Genomic DNA, 25303 nt, shown 5'->3' on the forward strand with positions numbered 1-25303 from the left:
GATTAGAGACAGGCTGCAGTGATCTAAAGCTACAGGAATGTCTACTGAGAGACCGTGGCTTAACTTTGGAGAAAGCCATGAACACCTGCAAAGCAGCAGAATAGGCAAAATTGTAAATATAGGCTTTAAGCAAAGAGGGTACCAGGGACATCGTGCAGGAGGTCACTGCAGTGCAGGACAAGGAGACGCACACTCACAAAGTGATAAACTGACACCAATCAATATAAGAAAGGGCAAAAAAAAAAAAAAATTCCGTGGAAGGGCCATTCCAAACAAACGTGGGACGTGTGGAGCCAAACTTGTGTACAAACAAGGCCCAGCATTTGGACAGAAGTGCAGTGTGTGTCTCAAGTACAACCATTTTGCTAACCAATGCAGCCAATAGTAAACGGTGGATGCAATCCAGGACTATGGTGCTAGCTCCAGTGAGGAGGCAGTGTATGTTGACACCCTACAGCTGCCAGTAGACAAGAACTGGTTCATCGCTGGTAATACTAATGGCTCACAAATCACAGATAACGTAGACACAAGCATTGAATGTACAACCAGCACAATGGTGGTGAACTTTAAAATACAAGACCCCACTGATGAAACAGGCAAACGTCCAGACAGCTCGTGATGGACTCCATAGTCCTGTGGTGGGCTGATGCTGGCTCATTCTCACATATAAGAAAGAAAAGACTAAGTACACCTTTCTGATAGGACACAGAACACCTATATTGGGCCTGGAATCAGGTCAACAGTTGGGACTAATATGCAAGCTGATTAATACAGGACACAGCTTGTTGTGAGGCATCAAAACTTTAGTAGATACAGATACAGATGTGTTCAAAGGCTTGGGGAAATTGGCAGTCATGCATAAAATAACTTTGAAGAAGGATGCAAACCCTGTTATACACACAGCCAGGAAGGTACCTGTGGCCCTGAGAGGCAGACTCCAGCAAGAACTGCAATGTCTCCAAGCCATGGAAGTAACAGAAAGGGTTGAGGAACCCACAGACTGGTGATAGTACAAAAGAAATCTGGATCTTTGCGCTTGTGTCTCAAACCCCTGGAATTAAACACTAACATAAGACGGGAGCATTATCACACACTGACCAAGAGGAACTCTTGGGAGAGATGGCGGGTGCCAACATTTTCACCATTCTAGATCTCTTAGAGCTCACGGCTGTGTGCAGTATTGTAACACTCCTTTTGGCAGATACTGCTTCAAACGTCTACCTTTCGGAATCTGCTCTGTACCTGGAGCATTCCATAGAACAGGGGTGGCAAACTTTTTGGCCCGAGGACCACACTGAGGTTGCAAAACTGTATGGAGGGCTGGGTAGGGAAGGCTGTGCCTCCTGAAACAGCCTGCTCCCTGCCCCCTATCCACCCCCTTCCACTTCCTGCCCCCCTCAGAACCCCCGACCCATCCATCCCCCCCTGCTCCTTGTCCCCTAACCGCCCCTTCCCAGGACTCCCCACCCCTAAATGCCCCCGGGACCCCACCCCCAACCAACCCCCCTGCTCCCAGTCCCCTGACTACCTCCCTGACCCCTCTCCACACCCCCGCACCCTGACAAGCCCTGCGGGACCCCATGCCTATCCAACCCCCCGTTCCTTGTCCCCTGACCCCTATCCACACACCCCCACCCTCTGACAGGCCTCCCATGCTTATCCAACCCCCTCCCCCCCCAAACCTCCACCCATTTCCAATCCCCCAGCCCCTTACCATGCCGCTCAGCGCAGCATGTCTGGAAGCCACACCGCCCGGCCAGAGCCAGACAAGCTGCCCTGCAGGAGCACCCAACCCCACCGCCCAGAGTGCTGCCTGCACGGTGGCGTGGCTGCGGGGGAGGGGGGACAGCGGGGGAGGGGCCGGGGCTGGTCTCCCCGGCTGGGAGCTCAGGGGCCAGGCAGGACCAGATGTGGCCCGTGGGCCGTAGTTTGCCCACCTCTGCCATAGAACCATGCGTTTTTACTGGATGGCACTGAAGGTGTCAAGGTCACATAATGATATTTTCATCTGGGGCACTGCAGAACAGGAACACTATGCAAGGCTTGCGACTATTCAGCAGCTCGCCAGGGACAAAGGAAAGTGCCAGTTCATGAAGACAGAACTTCTCTGTACAGGGGAAATCTTGTCAGAAAGTGGTGTCAGGCCTGATCTAGCAAAAGCATCCTTAGGATGCCAAACCCAAAGCAAACGAAAGACTTACAAAGGTTTATAGGTTTGGTGACTTGGCTGGGCAACTTCATAGATAACCTGGCTGATACAACAAAAAATACGAGAAAACTGTTACTTAGTGGTGTGGAATGGCAGCGGACTAGAGTGCATGAAAATTAATACAGCAAACCTGGATAGAGAGATATGCAAAAGAAGGGCATGGGGAGCACTCGATTGGCCAGGCATGAATGATGACATCACTGATATGGTAAATACCTGTGCCACATGTCAAACCCATAGGCCAGCCACAGCCAAAGAATCACTGTTAAATATAGATGTGTCAGCCGGTGTTTGGGACACAGTGAGAGCAGATACCTTTACCCTACTGGACAGAGACTATGTGGCTATATTGGATCCAAACTCAAACTACCCAGAGGTAGAAATACGGACGGATGCCACATCCTACCCGGTCATATTGAAACACAAAGCGACTTTTGCCAGATTTGGGATTTCACAGGTAGTGGGGACTGACAATGGATCTCAACCTGTGAGCAGAGACTTCAAGCCTTGTGCAGATGCACATGATTTGAATATACGACTTCTAAATACCTGCAGGATAATGGGCTTGAAAATGGGGCAGGCAAATTCAGAGTGTTTAGAATGTGGTAAGTCGCCTGTAGAGCTTGTGCTAGGATGTCAGGTACAAAATCAACTTCCTCAGCCTCAAATTAAACAGGGTGCAGCTAAAGAACAGAGGCACAAACAGGTGCAGAAGGAAAGAAAGATGAAGGCATAAAAATGTGCTACTATGACAAAACCGCGGTGCACCCGAGGGAACAACGCCCTGGAGAATCTGTTAACATTTGGAATAATGGTGCATGGGGGATAAGGCTGAGGTGATTTGTCCGGTTGCTCCAAGATCACACGAGATCAAAACAAGGATTTTTGTTGCGGCAGAGCCATAAGCATCTCTTACTGGTACTGATGATAAATGTCCCGGATGAGCTACCTCCACAGACAGTGCAGAACTTAACAGTAAACCCACCTACACACCAAACTAGGAACATCCTGATAACAACACTGACACATACCAAAGTGATGTCAGCTGCTGGGACTCTCAGACACAAGATCACTGGATGCCTGGGTCGGTGATCTGGGAAACACACCGCCATGACCACAGGAAACTGATGCTGCTCCAAGACGCCCAGCGGAGGTGAGAACAATTACAACACAGTGGTAAAAAACCCAAAAAGACTCATTGAAAGCTGCTGAGCAGCAGCAGAATCACGTCTCACCAATGCATGAACAATGAGGGTATTCGTTTCTTTAGTTGTTTTTTAAAAAAAAAGGAAAGATGTGTGGGGTATGCTAATGAACTTATGCATATGCATGGCAAGGGCAGGAACTGGCAGTCAGACATCTTGCAGGAACTGGGAGCAAGGCAGAGCCAGGATGCAGGGCAGTGACCAGCAGCACAGCCACCCCCACCAGTTGTTATGTTTCAAATGTTACATAAGAATTCTTGGTACAACAGAGCCTACGTGTCATAAAGCAGCAGAACAATACAGCCCGGAGAGAAGAATGGGACCTGAGCAACCACAGCTACAGCTGCATTTCCCAATCAAACTTTTTATTTTTGGTCTTTTGGTTTGTTTTCAGCCTCAGGTATTTTGGAATTCAAATTTCCACTGAAAAATTGAAATTTTCTGTGGAAAATGTAGATGTAGATGATTTTTTCCTATTTTTGCTGAAAATTTCCATGATGAAACCCAACCTTTCTACCAGCTCTAGGTATGCTGTTAGAAATAGTGCTCATGGCTGGCCCGGGTAGGGCGACTTGCCCGGTTTAGCCTAGACGAGCATCAAGGTGGGGAGAAGAGAGGAAATGCTGGAAGTGACCCTCTGTTTCACTCTACAGCAGCCCCCATGACACAGATTAGTGCCAGCTGCTTCCCTCCAGTGGAGATTGGGTTAATTAGGCTGAGAATAGATGCCTGGCACACTTGACAGGAATTTAAACACACGGGCCCTTGGGGGATTGGGCCCGAGTTCTTGGACGTGATGAGATTATGGGGGAGTTTCCATTTTCAGGACGATGAGGAGTGAGTGCCCGGAGAATCCAGCCGCCTGGGATGTGAAGGCTGCTCTAATGTTTCTTCATTAGGTTGCTAGAGCTCTTCAAGGCTAGCGGTGGGGTCCCCTGATGCAGAGAGAGAGAACATCAGTCACTAAACTTTTCTAGGATGCAGAAACAACAGCCTCCTCCTCCGCCCCACCGGTATTCCTGCGTGTGGGACCAAAGGGGAAGATCCTCTTGCTCCAGCCCCCGGTGCCCTGTTCAGCTAGGGCAGTGGGAGGACAGGCCCCAGCAGTTCAGTCTGGGGAGCATGCAAAGCCGTGCCTGAGCTCTGCTCAGTAGCCAATTCCTTGTTGATGCCTTATGAGAATTTTTCATCTACATTATGAGTCACCCCTTCTCTTGGGTGTAACCCAGCTGGGCATCTCTGGGAGAGCCCCTGGGGAGAACGCCAAGAACAGCATGGATAGGTTTAAAAAAAAAATCTCTTCCAATTTCATCAATTCAGCAGAGTGGCTCCTTACCCCTGGCCCAGGCACAGGACACAATTAAAAGTCTGATGCTGCTTCAGAGTCAACTAAGTGAAAAAAAAAGCATCTGAAAATATATCTGAGTGCATGAAATTACCTCTCTGCTTCCAAATGCAGAGAACTCCCTAATGGCTGCTTCAAACTTTCACCCAAAATATGCATCCCAGCTAAGAACCACTCTGAGAAATGCCAGCCTAGCTCTTAGTCTTCCTAGTGTGTCAGTGCGGCAGCGCTAGGACATATACTGACAATTCTGGAAGTTCGTCCAACTTTCTAATACAATCAATGCCAAACAACAGAAAATCACGTACAGTTTAATAATTATTTCAAATAGAATAATGTAATTTACTTCCTAGATTCTGCTTTCCTGCCATGTATTGTAATTTACATGCATTTGCATGCGTGTGTCATTGGGGCACTAGGTAAAGCTGATTGACAGCAATAATTCCTGAGTCTAGAGGCAAGATGGAGAAATAACAACTGCATTTCAGAAGAGCTGAGCACTAGAGAGGAACTTCTGGGATGTTCCTTAGAACTCCACCCCTCCCCGGTCTCTCCATCAGGTGGTTGAGTGACAGCACACTAAGCCAATGAAACACCAAGTGCGAACTTAGCACAAACTCTCATTGCGGTGGGTGGCCCATAGTTCTGAGGCCATTCAGAAAGACGCCTTTTCCGAATTCCCCCTTTCCTGGGTGTCAGAAGCCTGTTTCACACACATTGTAGAGCAGATCACTTGACGATTGCCCTGTTCTGTCAATTCCTCTGAAGCACCTGGCCACTGTCGGAAGACAGGATACTGGGCTAGATGGACCTTTGGTCTGGCCCAGTGTGGTCGTTCTTATCTTCTCATGAATAGTTCTCGCATATATGGGAAGTCCCAGCTTTTGTTCTGCCCCCTTAACAATTCCTAATATATTCAGTACAGATCATTCTCCCTCAGCCTGGGCAGGCCGGTCCCCACAGAGCCCACCCTGGAGCTCGGTCTTGCTCAAGGTTTAAACAATTCGAAGGCCAGGGCTTTCACCACTTCCCTTGGGAGACCTCGCCACTAGCCTTGATGGGAAAGGTTAGTTCCTATCCATTTTAACCTTGCCTTTGGGCAGGTCCATTGGGTGACTTCTTGTTATTCCTCCCTGAGCCCCCCGGCAAGATCCCTCCCTTTATAAGCTGGCAGCAGAGAGTTCAGTTCCTGAGAGATCCAGGCTGGATTTATTTGCAGTCAGTTCACCCTGCTGTTGTCTCAGGTTTCCATAAGCCTCCCCGCTTGGAGAGGGCCGATGCTGGGCCCTGTGCTAACCACCCTGGCCTATCACCCAGTGAGAGTTCAGCAGCCAATTGCATTTAAAAGCCAGCTCGGGAAATGTCCGGACTGCGCTTTCAGCAGGTCCCGGTGAGCACGGTGACGTGTTTCCTGCATAGCACTTTGGACGGTCTGGATGGGGCCAAAGCTGTCATGGTTTCCACTGGGGGAGCCTTCGGTTACTTACGGGTGACTGTGCCTTGGAGTTGTTGAGGTGGGCGTACATCAATACTGCAATGTTGCTGTGACCGGCCTCCAGAGCGATGGCCACGGCATTGTTCCCATCCTAGGGAAGAAAAGGAAAAGGGTTCCTCAGAGAGCTCCCAGCAGGAGACTTGGTGTGACACAATACTGAACATTTGGCGCTTCCAACGCCTTGGAACAGGCAGCAACAGCCAGGGCCTGACAGGCTGAGCAAGTTATGGAACTTCTCTCCCAGGTGAAGGTCCAGGGCTGGAATAACGGATGGTGGGATGACACAGGAGACAGGTGCTAAATGGGGACAGGCATGGTTCAGTCCAAAAGCAGGGCCTGCCAGACCCACCTCCCCTCCTGCTTTTGGACTGACCGTGGAGTGCAGGTGTGACAGGGCCGGGTGAAACCCGCACAGCAATGCTTTCATTCTGCCTCCAAGCAGCTGCCGGCTTCAGCCGGGTTGGCTCCCTAGGTGTGGGCTGTTTGTTTGAATGGGTTTGTGTTTCCATGTGCTTCCATGGGGCAGTTCTCTGGCCTGTGTTGTACAAATCAGACTATGGGCCCTTCTGGCCTTGCAGTCTCTGAATGTTCGGGGCTCAGCTGTTCTTTACAATACCTGGTTTCACTTGCAAACAAGGGCATGCACTGTGCACTAGTCCCTGTTAGTCAGGCAGGCACCCGAGGCTGCAGATGATCAGCCGGATGCCATGTACAGTGACTAGTCCAAGTGGACGGTTTGTGAACTCCCGACAGGCTGAGGTTTGTTCACATAAAGGGGTTAGTCAAACAATCACTGAGCACAAACACACTGGGAAAAATCAAACTCTGTTTGTGGATAATTTGCAGGCCAACACAAGGTGAAAATCCCCAGGCAGGAGCGATTCATCCAGCTCTGTCATGCAGGGAACTGGCGAGGTGGCAGCACATCAGCGTATGCAGCATAACGCAGCAGTGGTGAGAACCCAGCACTATGGTCCCTGGGGGCGAGTGGGGCAGGCAGTGACTTACGTTATCCACAATGGAGATGTCACAAGCTGGCTGGGCCAGGAGCAGCCTCACAGTCTCTACTCGCCCGTGCTCGCAGGCGCACATCAGGGCTGTGGAGCCCTCCTCATCCTGCAGGTTGACGTCGGCTCCACAGGCCAGCACGGCTTCGACCATCTCCTGCCTGCCATGGCTGACCGCCAGCATCAGCGCCGTCTGGCCGGCCTGCAAGCGAGAGGAGAGGTGAGAAGAGACCTGGCATGGTCCCCTCCAGCTGGGAGAGGGGATATTAGTAACAGCTGGACGCTCTCCTAGACAGACAAGTGCCCAGGACCTACAGACTCATACTAGGCCAGAGTAGGGAGACCAGATGTCCCGATTTTATAGGGACAGTCCCGATTTTTGGGTCTTTTTCTTATATAGGTTCCTATTACCCCCACCCCATCCCGATTTTTCACACTTGCTGTCTGGTCACCCTAGGCCAGAGGGGGTAATGACTGCAGGGAGAGGACAGGGGCTACTCAGCCATGGCTCATGTGCCCGACAGGGGGAGGAGGGATTCTCTCCACTTCCCCGGGGTCTTCTCCCCCGAGGACCTGCTCGGCTTTGCCTATCCCCCAAGTCTGCCAGCTACCGTTTCCCCCCCAGTCCTGGTTCCCTCGGGGTCCCAGGCACGGGACAGGGGCAGCTTCACCCAGAAGGCAAATCCAAATTAGGAAAATGCTTGGTCCTGCCAGCGACAGAGCACTGGGAGCTCAGCACTGAGCACACGCAGGATCCGGCCAGCAGCTGCTTACGGTGACAAGCGCTATCTGGGAGTAGGCTGGCTTGGCTTGTGTTCCCGGCTCTGTGTGGGAGCCGCCTGCAGCCAGCCTGTCCCACCCAGAGCTCACTGGGGGGGAAAACAAAGCTTGTTTTGGTCCAAAGCACGAGCGGCTTCCGAAGCTTAGGGCAACCAATCAGGGGACAGAAACAAGCCCTGTCACTCAGGTGAGCCGGCCCACCTGCTCACAAGCTGTTCTTTCCAACGGTCGGTCGAGGCCAGAGGCCCGGCCTGGGAGCTCAGCCGGGCTGAATCTGGGGGTTTAGAGTGGAGGTGACGGTTGCAGGGAGCAGCCCTCCTAGCACTGACCTGGCTTGCCTTGGCGTTGACGTTTCCCATGCTGAAAAGTCTCCTGACAACGTTCATGTCATCTTCATGCTCCACCGACGCCAGAGCTGCCAGCATGAGGGCTGTGTAGCCGGCTTTATTCTGATGGTCAACGTTGCAGACCCCTGCAGAAAGAGAAGTGGGGGAGCGCTGGAGACCCCAGCAGGCCGGCACGTTCAGCAGCAAAACTGCCCTCGGCTCTGATTCCAAGAGCTTGTCTCAAGTCAAGGAGCTGCTGGTGCCGAGCTATTGTGCGCTGGGAAGTCTGGATTCCGGATGGCAATGCTCCCTGTGCCGTGGATGCGCTGCACTGCTAGGCCAAGGCACAGCCACAGACCGCATGGCCCCCACCCGTCTCAGGCGCACTCGCCGGGGATGCTCTGCGGTTTGGAAAGGCCTTGTTCCCTTGATGTTGCCCTATGGTACATGTTTGCTGGGCATGTAAGGGCAAACCCAGCCCCCTCCTCCACAGCTGCGGTCCTGCGGGGAACCCCTTGCTGGGTTCCTGGGGCTACAGAGGAGGTTTGACATGCTCTGTGCAGCACAGAGCCCTGAGCGGCTCCACGCAGGGAGTGGAGCAAGACTGGGACTGGAGGATCTGCTGCTGCATGGAATCTCCTGTTCTGTTCCCCACCCTGCCAGGGGTGGGCGACCTCAGGGCCCGCCGAAGCTATTTCAGCTACCTGGGCTCATGACAAATGTCTAATGGTGGCACTGAACAGTGTTCTGCACAGGGACCCACTTTTACATGCCCCTGCAATGGCCACTGCCTGGGCTGCGTCTTGCTCTCTGTACACAGGTGGCACCTTGGACTGCAGGTTGGGCATGAATGAGGGCAGCGAGATCAGGCCCCTTGTCACAGCACAGACACCAAGACCCCGTCCGTGTGTTTGTCACTGCACCCGCCCTGCAGTGCCCATGGGCAGCATTCCTGCATCAGATTCTACCACTGCAGGAATCTGTGGGCAGAGGATCTGGGGACCCTGGAATGGATGCTGAGGGCAGGGAAATGCCTGTGTAGTAGGTTCATTTTCAGGCCTAATTCACCTGACATGTCTCTGTAACCCCAGGGCATGGGCCAGTGATGCGTTCTACACCTCGAGCACAGGCTAGTTTCTCGGGCGAGAGCCTGGCCGCTAGGGGGCGCTAGGAGAGGGAGGCAGTCGGGAGGAGGCGGTGGGTCAGGGCTCCTGGCTGGGTGTGTTTCATGGGAGGGCTCAGGAGCAGCAGCCAAGAGGGGCCCGGGGAGCACGGCAGCTGTTGGAAAGGGAACCAAGGTCTCCGCTCCCGTCTCCTAGTGCAGAACCCCCAGCTGAGCCATCCCCACTTCGGGACCGGACAGGGTCACATCACGCCCGGGGTAAGCAGAGGGCATTTTGCCCTACTAACCTGTGTCCAGGAGCAGCTGCACGATCTGGAAGTTGGAGTGTGAGACGCTGTAGTGGAGAGCTGTGTTCCCGTTCCCGTCCGAGAGATTGACCACGTGGGCCAGCATCCCCGGAGAGGCCTCCGCGAAGGCCAGGAGGTGGTTGGCGACCATCTCTGGGACGGAGGACTTCTGGCTGGACACTCGGAACCACTCCTGGAGGAGGATGCTGCTGCTGGACAGCTGGGCAAGGAGAAGGGCTGGGAAATGCTTCTCTCCAAGGGAACGTGCTTGCTGGCCAATGCTGTGGCTGCTCTCAACACTTCCTCAGCTAAGCTTCGCCCTAACACGAAGCCCGGGGAGCCAGAGTTCCCACGAGCAGCTGTGGCCGAGGCTGCGCCATCCCCAGCCAAGTCCTCCCATTGCCACAAATACAAAGCAGTGCAATTCCCTCCCCCTCCCCCTCGAGAACATGGCACATATCTGAGCTGCACCAAGGCCCTGGGTGACAGGCCAGGGCCGAACCCTCTGGACTGAAGCCTTACACATGGCGCTAGGCATTCCCTGGGCGGGGAGTGGACACGGGCAGGGAGCCCCAGGAGGGAAGGCACAGATGTCTGGAGACATGGGTAGCAGGCAGCAGCAGCTGGCTCTATACCTGCCCTCAGGGCTTTCCCAGCATGCTGAGGGGACTGTGTGTGCAGGGAGCACGGGCGGTTCGGCCTCCAATCTCTTAGGGTCTGTGATGCCTGGAATGTCAGGCTGAGCCCAGCCGGGAGGAGGGGTTAGTGACTCAGACCATGACTCCAAGGCTGCAGCACAGAGGAGGACAGGGAGGGGTTGGGGGTGGGATTCAGAGATTCCTAGGCCAGAGAGACCCACGGTGATCATCTCGTCTGACCTCCTGCATGACACAGGCCAGAGACCTGCCCAGAACAATTCCTTCTGCACTAGAGCAACCCCCAAAGGGGCGCTCTGGGGCGAGCAGGGCGTCTAGCATGTGGCATGCAGGGGAACAACTAGTCTTCCATTGTCCTGGCTCACACACCTTTTCCTTGCGCTCAGTGTGGCCGATTATGGGCTCTAGCCGTGGGGCCCAGCAGTACAAGGGGTTGCAGAGGGGTTTGTGGATCCAGGCTCTGATGACCTAACAGAAGCCTCTTTGGGGAGAACACCCCCGACTGTGGGTCTCCATCTCACCGAGGGCGAGCCCAGCGGTTTCACCTCTCGGCACCCCCCCTACTCACCACCTCTTTGCTCTTCACGGCGCTGGGATGGCTGAGGTGGTGCTTCACGATCATGCAGGCCTCTCTCATCCTTGGGCTCAGTTCAAACCTGTGAAAAGCAGTGGGGGACGGAGCTGTCTGCAGCGTTACCCCAGAGACGGAGGTGGCCTGCAGAACAGCACGGGCAGCCTCGAGCGGGCGCAGCGGCTGGCTAACAACCTGATCCTAGAGTTCCTGACGGGCGTGTGCCTAAACATCACGCCAGCTTCTAGCCATGCCTCAGGGCACAGCCAGGAGCTGCTTTTAAGTCTCTGGCAGGACAGGCTGGGGGGGTTTCAGCAGCTAAGTTAGTTGCTCATTAAAGCACAAAGTGTGGGGGGGGTGGAATTCATCAGCAATAGACTCAAAGGATTGTTAGGGGAAAAGAAAATGATCCACGTGCTGCTTCCATGCATGAGTGGAGAGAGCCCTGAACCCTCCCTCGTACGCCCTGGCCCTACCGACCAGATACAGCTGTGGCTCCCCTTGCCAGCGGATCTCAGCACCTCACAGACATTCAGATTCATCTGCTACTCCCCATTTTGAAGACAGGAAACCGAGGCACAGACAGGAGGGCCCATGGCTCCCCCAGGGAGCATGGAACGGAGCGAGGCCAAAACGTCTGGGTCTAAGGCAAGTGCCAGAGCCACAAGATTATCCTTCCTCTTCTGCAGTGGGGACGCTCTCGCCTCCCAGGTGCTGGGCATGGGATTCCGACGCATCAGACATTGGTAACAGCCAGAGACTGAATCCAGAGTAAAGGCACGAATATCTGATCTGGTGCAGCAGGGAGGGTCAGGCTAGAGGGGTCAAAGGGCCGATCTGGATTCCTGCCTTCCTGGGGGGTTGCCCTGGAAAAAGCCCCCATTATTTCCGTCATTCAGAATCCCATTTGTGTTCTGCACGGGCCCAAAGGGTCCCGGACTGCAGCACTCAGGGAACGTGCGTTTCAGTCTCTGCTTTCCTGGAGCTCCCAGAGAAATGGTTACAGGCCCTAGCAAGCAGCGACACCGGAATGGAGGGACGGCCCAGCTGGGTTAGAACAAAGCTCCATCTCGTTCAGTGTCCTGTCTCCTGCACCGACCAGTCTCCGATGCAAAAACCCCACAGTGCGCAATCATGGTATAACATGGCCAAAGAGGGAAATTTCTTCCTAACCCATCATTTAGTGCAGGGGTCGGCAGCCTTTCAGAAGCAATGTGCTGACTCTTCATTTAGTCACCCTGGTTTAAGGTTTCGCGTGCCAGTCATACACTGTAACGCTTTTAGAAGGTCTCTTTCTATAAGTCTATAATGTATAACTAAACTATTGTTGTATGTAAAGTAAATAAGGTTTTTAAAATGTTTAAGAAGTTTCATTTAAAATTAAATTAAAATGCAGAGCCCCTGGACCGATGGCCAGGACCCAGGCCGTGTGAGTGCCACTGAAAATCAGCTCGCGTGCCGCCTTCGGCACATGTGCCATAGGTTGCCTACCCCTGATTTAGTGCTTGGCTGATGCCCAAAGCATGGGGTTTTTTATCCATTCCAAGCTTTGTGGGTTTTTAATCCTAGCCAATGTGGATGTTCCCATATAAATGTTGTACCTATTTTTTAATCCTGCTGGGCAATTGCCCTCAATTATACCCAGAGGCAGTGAAGTGTATCTACTTCCACTGGCTAATCTTGTGTTGTGTAAAAAGGAAGTCTCCCTATTTCAGTTTTAAAGTTTCTGCCTTGGAGGTGTCTTTGTTCTTGTTTCAGTAGTGCCCAATCCAGCTTTTCTGTACCATTCATTATTTCCTATACCCTTAGCATGTTCCCTCTTGTTTGGTTCCTGTCTAAATTACATGCATCTTGTACCTTGCCATTTGTGAATGGTTTTCCAGTCATTCAGTGGAAGGGCTGCGCTGGGGAACACATGCTACCCCTTCTCAAAAGTACAGCAAGGCTCTCCTGGAGACATGCTCCCCTGATTCCCCTGGAGGCGTTACGGCTTTTCTTGCTAGGAGCTTCAGCTAAGGGCAGTGCACTTCCTTCCTCTGGCCCTAGGAGCTGTGACTGCACCTTTAGCAAGCTGGGTGCTCCTGCAGATCGAAGGCAGCTTTCTTTGTGCATGTTTCATCACAGATTTCAAATGGGCAGATTGCTAAACTGAAATCTGTTTTTTCCCCCAACAGAACAATGTCCCCAGAGTAGTTTGCACCCAGGCCTGTTTTCAACCTTCCACTGTTTAATGAAGCCCTGCTCAAAACACCAAGCAGGGAGAATTCCCCCCGAGCCCCCATAACACTGATACAGCTGGCAGAATCTTGCTCCAATTTCCTGAAAGATTCACCTTCTAGCAGAGCCCAGGGCAGATGCCAGCCCCCGAGGGGGAGTGTTTTACAAAGCTAGGAGCATGTGGAAATGGGGCCAGAATGCAAACTGTTTAGCAACCTTAGCTTCACTGGTTGCCACTAGTGATGGCTCTAACAGCCTCTGCTGGCAGCACCCAGCTGAGAGATGCTGGCTCGCCCGGGGGGTGGAGCTAGGATGAGTTTGAATGGCCGATCTTTTTACTAACCAATTCAGATGAGATTAGGGCCAGTCGGATTTTTTAAACTCAATTTCCTGTCAAAAAAATACAATTCAAATGTTTCACCAAATGGGTCCAATTGTGGCCACAAAGAGTTGGAAATGAGATGAACGTTGTGGCTCCGTTTTGTGTTGTTCACTGGGGGAGGGAAGGGATCGTCTATGGCAAAATCAGAACGAAATCATTTCCTTAGACATTTTTGCAGAAATAAAATTGGCTTTTTCGGCCAGGAGAGGGAGACAGCAGCTGGAACCGCTCCTGGCCTGAGACGTTTCTGTGGAAGGGGCTCTAGACAACTCCTCCTCCCTCCCCACTGGCTCCAGGGGGTTTGGGACTGGAGCGCTCTCATATTACTGGGCCTTTCTGACTAAGCTTGGCTGGAATTCCAGCCCTGGGGAGACTACCCTGCACTTACTTCTCCTTCACCTCGGTGGGGTCCAGAGCTGGTGTGCTCTCTGTCTCCTGCTCCCCGTTTCTCTTCCTCTGCTCTGTGCCCGGCTCGGGACCCTCCATGCTGCTCGCAGCCTCACCCACGTTCACACCCATCTCCTTGTCCCAGGTGTTTGCGTCGTCCTCCGCGTCGTTGTCAGAGCTGGTAGGTGAAATCTTCTCAGAGGAGCTGTCTTCACTGTCCTCCTCCTCCTCGCTGGACGTGCTCTCGTACCTGCCGTGAGAGAGAGCGGGGTCAGGGCACTGCAGTGAGATCTGCCACCTTCTCCCATGGCGCCCGTACTGTGCGGAGGGAGAGCTGGGGTCACACTGCTCCCTGCCCCCAACACACACATGGCATGTTGCAATCACGGCAGCTTCTCGCCCTGCTGTGGGACTAGGATGCAGCCGGGATTACAGAGATCGGCCAGTGCTGGAGCTTGCGCCCTGGCAAGAGATGGAATGAAGGGCACATACTCCCCATTCAGCACCCCCACGAACTGCAGGCTCTTCCTCCCGCCCTCGGCCTCGCTCTTCGGAAACCCGTCTCGCTTCTTCATGATCGACTTCAGGGCACCTGAGGAAACAGAGATGGTGGAAAGCCAGGGTCTCACTCCACCCACCACCCCACCCCAAGTTCCTGGAAAGGGGGCTGGGTGAGGCGGGAGGCCGTCCAGGAGAGGCTGGGGTTGGGCCAGGAGGCTTCCTGTCCAGAGCCTGCTGGGCTGGGGGATTCTCCACTTGTCGCTCCGTCTCCCGCCCCGAAGGCCTGGAATTTGTTCTTCCTTCGTCTCGCTAGAGAGTAACAAAGCACAGGGGAATCTGCTGCTCCGTCCATCTCCCCGAGCTTCAGCAGAGCCACGGGCCCGGGCAGCATCCTGCATGTGCTGAGGAGGGCAGCTCTAACCCCCAGCACCCGGGGCTCTAATTCTCAATGGCTGCCCCGGTGTGGGAGCTCCTAGCCCCCCAAACAGAAGCGCACAATCCCTGCCGCTCTTACCCCTCCCCCAGCCGCCCCCTACAATGGCTCCACCTGTCCTGCTCCACACAAACACTGCGTTCCCCCTCCCCCAGCCTGCAGAGCCTCTGGGTTAATTCACTGGGGGGCTGGAAGCATGTGGTTACCAGAATTGCTGTCACATGACCTATGATGAGGTCATCTGCCCAGGTGCCTGATCAACACAGCCTCCTCTCAGGTTGGAAGTCTCCTCTCACTGACACTGCTGAGTAGCTCCATTGAAGTTAATGGGACGGTGTCAGCCGGTGTGAGTGAGTGGAGAACCAGGATCCTGGGGGGTCAGGCTCCAGCTAACTGCTTGAAAAGAAATGCAAGTGGGCGTGTTCTGCCAGGGCCTGACAGGCGTGAGGCTTGTCAGCATGCAGCAGATGCTGGCGTAAGTGACTCACCAGCCCCAGGACTCAGAGGAGCGTTACTGTCCTTCTCCAGAGGCCTTTCCCGTGTTGCACTCACACACTCGTGCACCCCTTTCCTGGAGTCCTGGGGAATTAAACGTGCCCCTTGCTCCACTTTCACTGTCCCTGTCCTTGTCCCTCCCTGAGGCACGGCTGTCTTAGTGCCACTGGCGATGCCAGACTCAGCAACATCCACCTGGTTTCCACCTTCTCCGGCACCACTGGGGGTTTGTTTAGACTTATCACCAGCCACACCTTGATCTGTTTCTTCCATTGCTGCATCGATTCCTGCCTCTAGATCAGCTTGGGTGTCCTTCTCTTCATACTGGGCTGGTGAATCTGGACCTACAGCAACTTCTCTACTTTCCAAATTGCAGTTGACTCCAATGCACAACATCTCTGGCGAGCAATCCACACCCTTATCGATCATTTCCAAGTGGCTGCCCACCCCCTGGCTCTGCACTGGTACTGCGGCCTCTGCATGCGCTTCTACCATCTGAGGCGTGGCCATTATTTCCTTATCTATCAAAGTTCTTGGCCTTCTGGAACAAACCTCTACTCTTAACTCCTCAAGCTCCTTAGTCGCGTCCTTCAAGTGGCCTTCCATCATGGCGATAACCTCTCTCTGGTGGCCAATCGTGTGCTGCAGCAGCTCCATTTCCTTCTCTGCTTCCGTCGGAAGCCCTAACAAGGATTCCACGACCCACACTGCAGCGTCCTTGGTCTCAGTCTCTTGGCCAACGGCAATCTCATGGCATGGCTTTTGAGATCGGTAGTAGAACACGGCCTCATTCATGTTCACCTCCTCGCCCACACCTACAGACTTATACGCTTTCTCCATGGCCCTTGCGGGGTGGGCAGCCGCCCTGCTGGCTCGCACGTTCCTGTCCGAAGCAGACAGTTTCTCAGTGAGTCTCCTTAACTCTGTGATTTTACTTGCTCGAGCCTTCACCGACTCTAGTTCCCTTTCCAGTTCCGCGGGAGCCTCCTGGCTTGCCCTGGCAACCTCTGCGCCGAGAGACCTGGGTGGAAAGCTGAAAACAGAGGCCTCGCTCGTTTCGGGCAGGGGTTGCTCCTGCAAACCCGCCATCAGCTTCTCCTTCTCCTGCTTCAGTTTGCAGATTTTCATTTCTAGGACTGGGATCGTCTTAACTTGTTCCTCCAGCTCTTTGAGTTGCTTGAGGGCAGCAGCCATCTGCTCCCGCACATGCTGCAGATGCGCTGGGCTGATGTTGGTGGCCGGGGTGCTCCTTCCGGAATTCGAAGGGCTCATTCTCATAGAGCCCGTCAGAGATGGGCCAGGTGTGGCTTGGCTGTCCCCATTTCCATTCAAAGGGACAGCAGAGGAGGAGCGGGTCTGGTGAAAAAAAGTGGTACTGGAGAAGGAGATCCATGTTTTAGAGGGACTGCTGGGTGGCCCAGTCATCTGGGCATCTCCACTATTCAGCAAATGGAGCTGCTCTAGCTCCAGCCTCCTACTTGTCTCTTGCAGGGTTTTCTCCACCCGGGGATTTCGCATGAGGGATTTGGGGGCAGGAGGTGGGAGGAGATTTATAACTGGAGTTGGAGACACGGGGTTGGAAGCCTGTTTGCTCAGGGGTTCTCTCATTTCTGAAGACCCAGACTGCGTTCTGATGCGTGGAGATAACAGGAGCACGTTCCTTCCATCCTCGCTGGCTGTGGATGCCAGAGACTCGGTGGAGGTCCATCCACTGGCGTGGCCGCTGGGGCTTCTCAGGGAACTGGGGTGCTGCTTGGGTCCTTTCACTTTCCGGTGCTTCGGCACCTTCTTGAGAGTTTGGCCACTCTCAATGTCATCAACATATTTCAGAAAATCAAGGTCTAGCAGGAAGCCGTAGGGGGTTTCCACAGAGTAGGAGCTCCTCTCCCCATCGTCCTGATCTCTGTACAAGAAGGGGCCACCTAAATCTGCCAGGAAAGCCAAAAGGAAACCATTGGTACAGTCAAGAAAGACCTAAGTTTGTCAAACCCATCTCCTGTCCCTGTCTCCAGAGGTGCTGGAAGTGGGGTGCTGGGGGTGCAGCAGCACCCCCTGGCTTGAAGCGGTTTCCATCATATACAGAGTTTACAGTTTGGTTCAGCTCTCAGCACCCCTGCCTGTCTCCATGTTCTCAGCTTTTCCTGCTGGACGCAGGGCGAGTGTTTGATGTCACAGAAAGTTCACGTAGGTGCCCAAACTAGACGAAAAGGCCTGGGGCTTTCTCACCTGGCAGAAGATGGGAAGCAGGGGTCTGGAATAACCCCATGTGCCCTCTGCTCTGAGCACCACTTGGAGCCTGTGGGGAAGCCTGGACCCGTGTGAGTGTCACACCCAGATCTGAGGGTGAGGATTAATTCCGGGTCTTTGAGAGGGAGGTGAAGCAGCACGGTCAGTCCATGGACAGAGGATGCTAAACTGGGGCATGTTCAGCAGGGACGGAGCCATGAGACAAAGTGCCCTATGGCTGGATCCAATGTCCATGGAGGGCAGTGGTGGCAATAGGTTTTGGATCAGGCCAAGAGAGAGGTTAGGAGTCTGAGTTTCACTCTGGGGTTAAATAGAGGGGAGCTGCGAGGGTGGGGGGTGCCCAGCTCCCCATCCCTGCCTGGTGCAGCTGCCAGTCAATTCAGGTGTATGGCCAAGCCCCGGAGCATCTGAAGGAAACCCTCCGTCATTAGTACGAATGGACAGACAGCGAGGGTGGCTGACCCCTGGGAGCCCCTCTCCACTTGACTCAGGTGTGTGACCCTCCCACTGGATTAGCTCTGAAACCCCACTAGAATCCTGCTAGAGCTGGTTGGGAATTTTTTGTCACAGTGATTTTCTGACACAAAATGCAGTTTCCACAAAGTCGACGTTTACAGTGGGAAAATCTTGATTTTACCAAAATCTGTTCAATAAAACATTAAACTACATTTCCCTGAAGCACAGGGCCTTGTAGGAATTGTAGTTCAGCCGCGCCCCCTGCATTAGAATCATAGAATATCAGGGCTGGAAGAGACCTCAGGAGGTATCTAGTCCAACCCCCTGCTCAAAGCAGGACCAAACCCCAACTAAATCATCCCAGCCAGGGCTTTGTCAAGCCGGGCCTTAATAACCTCTAAGGAAGGAGATTCCACCACCCCGCTAGGGAACCCATTCCAGTGCTTCACCACCCTCCTAGTGAAATAGTGTTTCCTAATATCCAACCTAAACCTCCCCCACTGCAACTGGAGACCATTGCTCCTTGTTCTGTCATCAGCCACCACTGAGAACAGACTAGCTCCATCCTCTTTGGAACCCCCTTCAGGTAGTTGAAGGCTGCTATCAAATCCCCCCTCATTCTTCTCTTCTGCAGACTAAACAATCCCAGTTCCCTCAGCCTCTCCTCATAAGTCATGTTCCTCAGCCCCCTGATCATTTTCATTGCCCTCCCCTGGACTCTCTCCAATTTGTGCACATCCTTTCTGTAATGGGGTGACCAAAACTGGACACAGTACTCCAGATGTGGCCTCACCATTTCCCCCAATCTGCTGGCAATGGTCCTATTACTATAGCCCAATATGCCATTGGCCTTCTTGGCAACAAGGGCGCACTGCTGACTCATATCCAACTTCTCGTCCACTGAAATCCCTAGGTCCTTTTCTGCAGAACTGCTGCTTAGCCAGTCGGTCTCCAGCCTGCAGTGGTGCATGGGATTCTTCCTTCCTAAGTGCAGGACTCTGCATTCTCTCCTATGAGCCAAGCTCCCTGGAGGACTACATCTCCCATAATGCAGTGTAGATTTCCCTCAGCCCAAGCTGTGTGGTGCATCATGGGAGATGTAGTCTGGGAAAGGAGTCTGGTTCATAGGGAGAATGGGACTCCTGAGCTCCCATGAGCACTTAGGACGGAAGAATCCATGCACAGTTTAATGGACTGACTGGAAAGAAGCAGTTCTGAATCATTTCAACTAGGTACAGTGGACAAGAAGCTGGATATGAGTCAGCAGTGTGCCCTTGTTGCCAAGAACCTAATTGCATTCTGGGCTGTATACATAGGGGCAGTGGTGAGCTGAGGGGTTCCCAGTTCAGTGGACTGTGTTAAATTTAGAAACCCTTTTAGAACCGGTTGTAAAGGGCTTTTAAATTTAACAGTTCCAGCAGTATTCTTGCCAGCAAGTCCCAGCTCACCTGGCTGGATGAATGGACTATCTGAAGGTGCCTCCAGGCTTCCCGCCAATCAGCTGTTAGCTCAGGAAGCCTGGGCTCAAGGGGTAGTGATCAATGGCTTCCTGCAGGTAAGCTGGGTGGGGCAGCTGGTATCAAGTGGAGTGCCTCGCCAGGCGCCAGTCCTGGGCGGGCGGCGTGGTTTTGTTCAATATCTTCATTAATGATCTGGCCCGACTCTGGCCTGGCGGGCTGCACCCTCAGCAAGTTTGCAGATGACACTAAACTGGGACCCTGGTAGACTCTGGCAGCGCGGCTCTGCGCGGACCCGATACAGAGGGGCGGACAAATTAGAGGATTGGGCCAAAGAAATCGCCGACCTGGACCCCGACTGCAGCCCAGCGCCCGTGGAGTCCAGCCACGACTTAGGGCACGGCCCCATCTCCAGGCAGCAGGGTAAGGGACAGGGAGCAGGGAGCAGTTCTGCAAAGAGGACGGGGGGATTACAGTGGACGGGACTGGATATGAGTCAGGAACAGTGTGCCCTTGAATGGGGCAAGGGTACTGGGGCAGTCAGGAAGGACCATGGGGGTGGGTCAGGGGGGGGGGGTGGGGGTAGGGTCGGGGGGAAGAGGGGAAGAGAGAAGGGGGGGGGTAGGATGGGGGGGGGTCCTGGGGCTAGGAGAGGGAGGAGGAGGGGTGGCAGGGGGGGGGGTTAAGGGAGGGGCAGGGGGGGGTGGGGGGCAGGGGGGGGGGGGGGGGGCAGAGGGAGGGGGGGGGGGGGTCACCCTCATGGGGTGAGGAGGAGGGAACTGGTTGTTAATATTTTGGCAGCTCATCACTGCATAGGGGCATTGCCAGCAGATCGAGGGATGTGATCGTTCCCCTCTATTCAACATTGGTGAGGCCTCATCTGGAGTACTGTGTCCAGTTTTGGGCCCCACACTACAAGAAGGATGTGGAAAAATTGGAAAGAGTCCAGCGGAGGGCAACAAAAATGATTAGGGGGCTGAAGCAAATGATTTACGAGGAGAGGCTGAGGGAACTGGGATTATTTAGTCTGCAGAAGAGAAGAATGAGGGGGGATTTGATAGCTGCTTTCAACTACCTGAAAGGGGGTTCCAAAGAGGATGGATTTAGACTGTTCTCAGTGGTACCAGATGACAGAACAAGGAGTAATGGTCTCAAGTTGCAGTGGGGGAGGTTTAGGTTGGATATTAGGAAGAAGTTTTTCACTGGGAGGGTGGTGAAGCACTGGAATGGGTCCTCTAGGGAGGTGGTGAAATCTCCTTCCTTAGAGGTTTTTAAGGTCAGGCTTGACAAAGCCCTGGCTGGGATGATTTAGTTGGGGTTGGTCCTGCTTTGAGCAGGGGGTTGGACTAGAGGTCCCTTCCAACCCTGATATTCTATGATTCTATGAAACATTTCCAAATAGAAATTTCTCAGACTTTCCATTTTATGAAAAAATTCCTAAATTTCAACTTTTCATCCCAATTTGTGTGAAAATAAATGTTGACATACAGGAATTTCCTGCCGGGTGGAAATGCTGGGTTTTGCTCAGCTCTACCAACAGCCCACAGAGAGATACGGCTGCAGCCAGGGCCAGCCTTACCTAGGGGCGAACTGGGAGAAAGCCCAGGGCACCGTTATAAACGAGGTGCCTCCAGAGCACGGGTGCCCCTCCCCCTGCTGCTCTGCTGGTGCCTGCAGCCCCGTGGCTCCAGCCCCCTGCCTTGGAGCTGCCCCGGCCAGCTGCTCCTGGGAGCTTCCTGTCTGCTATATGGGGGAGAGGGGGAGGAAGGAGGGGTGCTGATGTCACGGTGTCCCCTGCCCCCGCCAGGTACCCCATCTCCGCAGAGCAGGGTGTGTGTGTGAGAACAGGGCTCACCAAGAGAGGGACGGAGCTGCTGGCAGCTGCTGCAGTGTCTGAAGGAGCTTTCCTTCAACTGCTGAGTGCTGCTCTCTTAAAGGGGCAGCGCATGGTCTCTCTCACACTCCCCCAGCTCACACACACTGTCTCTTTCACACTCACTCCCCAACACATACTTGTAGTGCTGGTGCTGGTGGTGGTCCTTGTTGGTACTTCCTGCAATGCGTATACGTTCTCTGTAATTTTATTCTTTCAAAGTGCTGTTATTTTAGTTTTTGACTGGTTTGTGCATTTCGTAATTTTATTTCTCTCTTATGCTTACACTGAATTCTTTGAGTAGCGAGTTCTAAAGTGCCTAACCTGTCCTGGCTGGAGTAATTATCATTGTTACTGTTATTATCATATTGTGCTTTGTCATTCATTATTTAAAGTGGTACAATCAAATAACAGTATCCTTCTAGAATGTATAGGCATGAGCTTTTAGCAGGTGACTTTCTTGGGTGAAGTGGGTCTTTGCATCCTGAAGAATCACTATTCACCGCACTCCTGCACAAAAATCTGTTGATTATATATGCCCACAATCTTTTTGTTCCTTCTAGAATGTAACTTTAGCTTGTACTCACCTTAGCAGTGTCAGTTTAAAAAACATTAGCTAAACACATAACTTTAGACCCTGGACAGATGAAAGTTGCTTATTTTCAAATTGTATTTTTAGTTATATCTGTAAAATAACTATTTTATTTGCATGAAAATAACTGCAGTTCCAACTCTGATACCAACTGCAATGATAGAGTCAAATGTTAGTGAGTCACCAGGCAGGGCCAGGCACCAGCAAAGCAGCTGGCGGCCTGCCTAGCGCAAAAAAAGGGGCGTCCTGCGGCGGGGCGGCAGGCTGGGCATTCCCGCCCCCCAGGGCGGCTGGACCTGCCGGCATGACCGCGGGAGGCTCGCTCGGTCTCGGCGCGGCCTCCCGCTCGCCGGCAGCTCAGCGGCAGCTCAGAGCAGAGCCGCCGGAGCAGCAGCGGCGCGAGCGCGCGCCGCCAGCGCCCGCAGCCGGACCAAGCGGTCTCTGCCCAGTCATGCCGCGGGAGGTCCGCTGCTCCCGCGGCTCGGGCGCCTCGCGCCGCATGTGACTGGGCGGCCAAAAAAAAACGACCGCCCCTGTGAGTCACATACATGATTACGATCGGTAAACATAAATGCCAAAATAATTAGAAAAATAAATTCCCTTTCTTAATGAAAGAGAAAAAACCCTTATCACATATTTTAAAATTATGTTTTTAGTGAAAAACAATTGACTAAAGTAGATAATGGCAGTAACACAGATTTTAAGCAGATTTTATTTATGTACCTCTAATAAAGATAGTGTACAAAGTATCAAACGTGTGTTTCTGAGATCTGTGTTAAAGCTCCAGCACTGATACCTCAAGGTTTGGGATTGGGAATATCTTGCTGTATTATCTCCTGATTGTTCTAAATTTACATATAAACTTTAAACGTGGCTTTAATTGGTGTTTGTATATAATTTTTTCTTTCTTTATATAACAATTAGACACAGTGCTCCTGTCAGCTAATTCCTACGTTATTATCTGCAAAAACCCTAGAATTTTCAGGTACCTAAGCAGTCCCTGGAATCACGGTTAAAGTTTCCTCCCCCCCAGGTCTGAAATGGTGCCCTGGGTGAGCCAGGAGGGCCATGGGCTCTGGCAAGATGCAGCCCCCATGTGACAGCGCGAAGCCACATGCCTAGCATCAGGCACCACAAGCCACAGCAGCAGCGCAGAAGGGTGGCAATACACCATATGCCAGGCCACCCTTCTGCGCTGCTGCTGGTGGTGGCGCTGCCTTCAGAGCTGGGTGCCTGGCCAGTATCAGGCAGCCCTGCCGGTGCTTAGGTCTAGCCTCTGGCATCTCTTTCAATACAAATTAAACACTAGAGAAGGCAGCGGGGCCCAGAGGTGATGGGGGGAGGGGAGGGAAAGCCCAGGGAGCCTGTGGGGGCCAGGAGTGATGGGGGGAGGGGGGAGATGCCAAAATACAAGTTCACCCAGGGTGCCATTTTCCCTAAGGCCGGCCCTGGCTGCAGCCTTGGCGGTGCAGATGACTCTGATTAGCCTGCAGCCCCTGCCATTTGCATTCATGGCAGAGGTTGATCACCCCCTCCCATCTCTTTTTGTGGGAGGGCCGGGGGTGCCCCATCTCTACATTCAGAGCCGAGCACTGGGAGAACACATCATCCTAGTACCCCTTAGGTAGGAGCTGCCCGTGTCTTTACCTGGGAGATTCTGGTTCAGGTGTATGGGCTGTGCCATCTTCTCCTAGGGGATCACAAAACCATAGACCAGCGGACTGGAAATCTGAAAAGACATTACAAGCCAGAGTGAATTCCTTCCTGGTAGGCAGGTTGTGACTCTCAGCAGCACAGACTAGAAGGAAGCCCGTCTATGCAACCCCAACTGCCCTCCTGGCTTCACACTCCAATTCCACTTCCTACACCAAAACATCACAAAGAAACCCCAATCACAAGGGGAACAGCCTCCCGCCGCATCACACGGTGAAACCCACCTCCCTCAGAGAGCTCTGTGCCCAGACAGCCTCAGCGTTCCTCCTCCTGCAGAGACGGCTCAGCGCAGCAGGAGCCAGGAGCCTGCGTTTCCCACACAGATTAGACGGGGACCCTGTGTCTCCCTTTCCCCAACTCCAGTCTGCAGCATTTGTGTTGGCTCCTGCCCTGGAAGCCTTTAGCCACCCCCACCCCATCTGGGCAGCCTGCCTCAACGCACAGCATAGGAGGATTAGGGGAAATTGCGGCTAGACTCTGCAATGCACAGAGGGAAGCGGGAGACCTGAAGTGAAACCTGGAAAAGAAAATATAACCTCAAAGATAAGGGAGGAGAAGACTCTGCTCAGGCACCAATTGCATCAGAGAAAGGGCAAAATCTGTACCATGCCCCAGCTTCTATTCAGCACTTGTCAGCTGGCGATCTTGAAGAAGCATAAGGGCTGCTGGAGAGAGCACTGGACCGAGGCTCAGGAGACCTGGCTCGCTGCTAGGTGACCGTAGGTACAAGTCACCTTTCTGTGCCTCAGTTTCCTTATTTGTAAGATGGGGAGAATGACGCTGACCTTCTCTGTAGATCTGAGGCAAAGCACCATAGAAGAGGTAGGGATGGTTATTAAAATGCTTTACAATGAAGAGCACCTTCCCCAAGATCCCTAATGCAAAATCTCCGTGTGGAGAAAACCGTCCTGGAGACAAGGAGGAGGCTTGAGCAAGAGCCGGGCTATTTGCTGAAGACTGGGAGTGTAGGGGAATCAGAGACACGGAGAGAGGAAATGACTCACCCAAGGGCACTCAGCGGGTACGGGCAGAGCTGGGAACAGATCTCTGGTGCGCCCACCCCTGGAATGCTGTGTCCAGTTCTGGTCACCTCATTCCAAAAAGGATCAAGTGGAACTGGAAAAGGTCCAGAGATGGGCAACAAAGATGATCAAGTGTATGAAATGGCTTCCATACGAGGAGAGTCTAAAAAGACGGTTCAGGTTAGAAAAGGAGGTGATTAAAGGAGGATACAATGGAGGTCTATAAAATCATGATGTGGAAAAAGTGAACAGAGTTATTTACCATTTCCCACAATACGAAAACAACAGGGGTCACCCGATGAAACTCATAGGCAGCAGGTTTAATACAAACAGGAGGAAATACTTTTTCACACGATGCACAATTAATCTGTGGAACTCATTGCCAGGGGATGGCCAAAGGTATAACTGGGTTCAAAAAAGAACTAGATAAGTTCATAGAGAATAGGTCCATCAATGGCTATTAGCCCAGATGGCCAGGGATGCAACCCCATGCTCTGGGTGTCCCGAAACCTCTGACTGCCAGA

At 53.0% G+C, this 25303-nt stretch overlaps 1 protein-coding gene across 4 annotated transcripts in view; it reads right to left on the minus strand.

Moving 5' to 3' along the window:
* Positions 1-1727: 1727 nt before the first annotated feature.
* Positions 1728-25303, minus strand: part of KANK3 (KN motif and ankyrin repeat domains 3) — a 48022-nt gene continuing 24446 nt past the window's right edge. The window contains exons 2-11 of one of the 4 annotated variants that reach the window (XM_039515744.1): positions 23692-23773; positions 15413-17347; positions 14483-14582; positions 13992-14240; positions 11002-11089; positions 9778-9997; positions 8371-8513; positions 7263-7463; positions 6247-6345; positions 1728-4349 (exon numbers count right to left, since the gene is read on the minus strand). In XM_039515744.1, the coding sequence (XP_039371678.1) occupies positions 4296-4349; positions 6247-6345; positions 7263-7463; positions 8371-8513; positions 9778-9997; positions 11002-11089; positions 13992-14240; positions 14483-14582; positions 15413-17347; positions 23692-23728 (3126 nt within the window). In that variant the 5' untranslated portion in view covers positions 23729-23773 and the 3' untranslated portion in view covers positions 1728-4295. Of the gene's footprint in view, positions 4350-4455; positions 5538-6246; positions 6346-7262; positions 7464-8370; positions 8514-9777; positions 9998-11001; positions 11090-13991; positions 14241-14482; positions 14583-15412; positions 17348-21434; positions 21473-23691; positions 23774-25303 lie in introns of those variants that run through there. The other 3 variants (XM_039515745.1, XM_039515743.1, XM_039515746.1) reach the window with 3 other exon arrangements.

Source organism: Mauremys reevesii, linkage group 26 (genome assembly GCF_016161935.1).
Source record: "Mauremys reevesii isolate NIE-2019 linkage group 26, ASM1616193v1, whole genome shotgun sequence".
NCBI lineage: Eukaryota > Metazoa > Chordata > Testudines > Geoemydidae > Mauremys > Mauremys reevesii.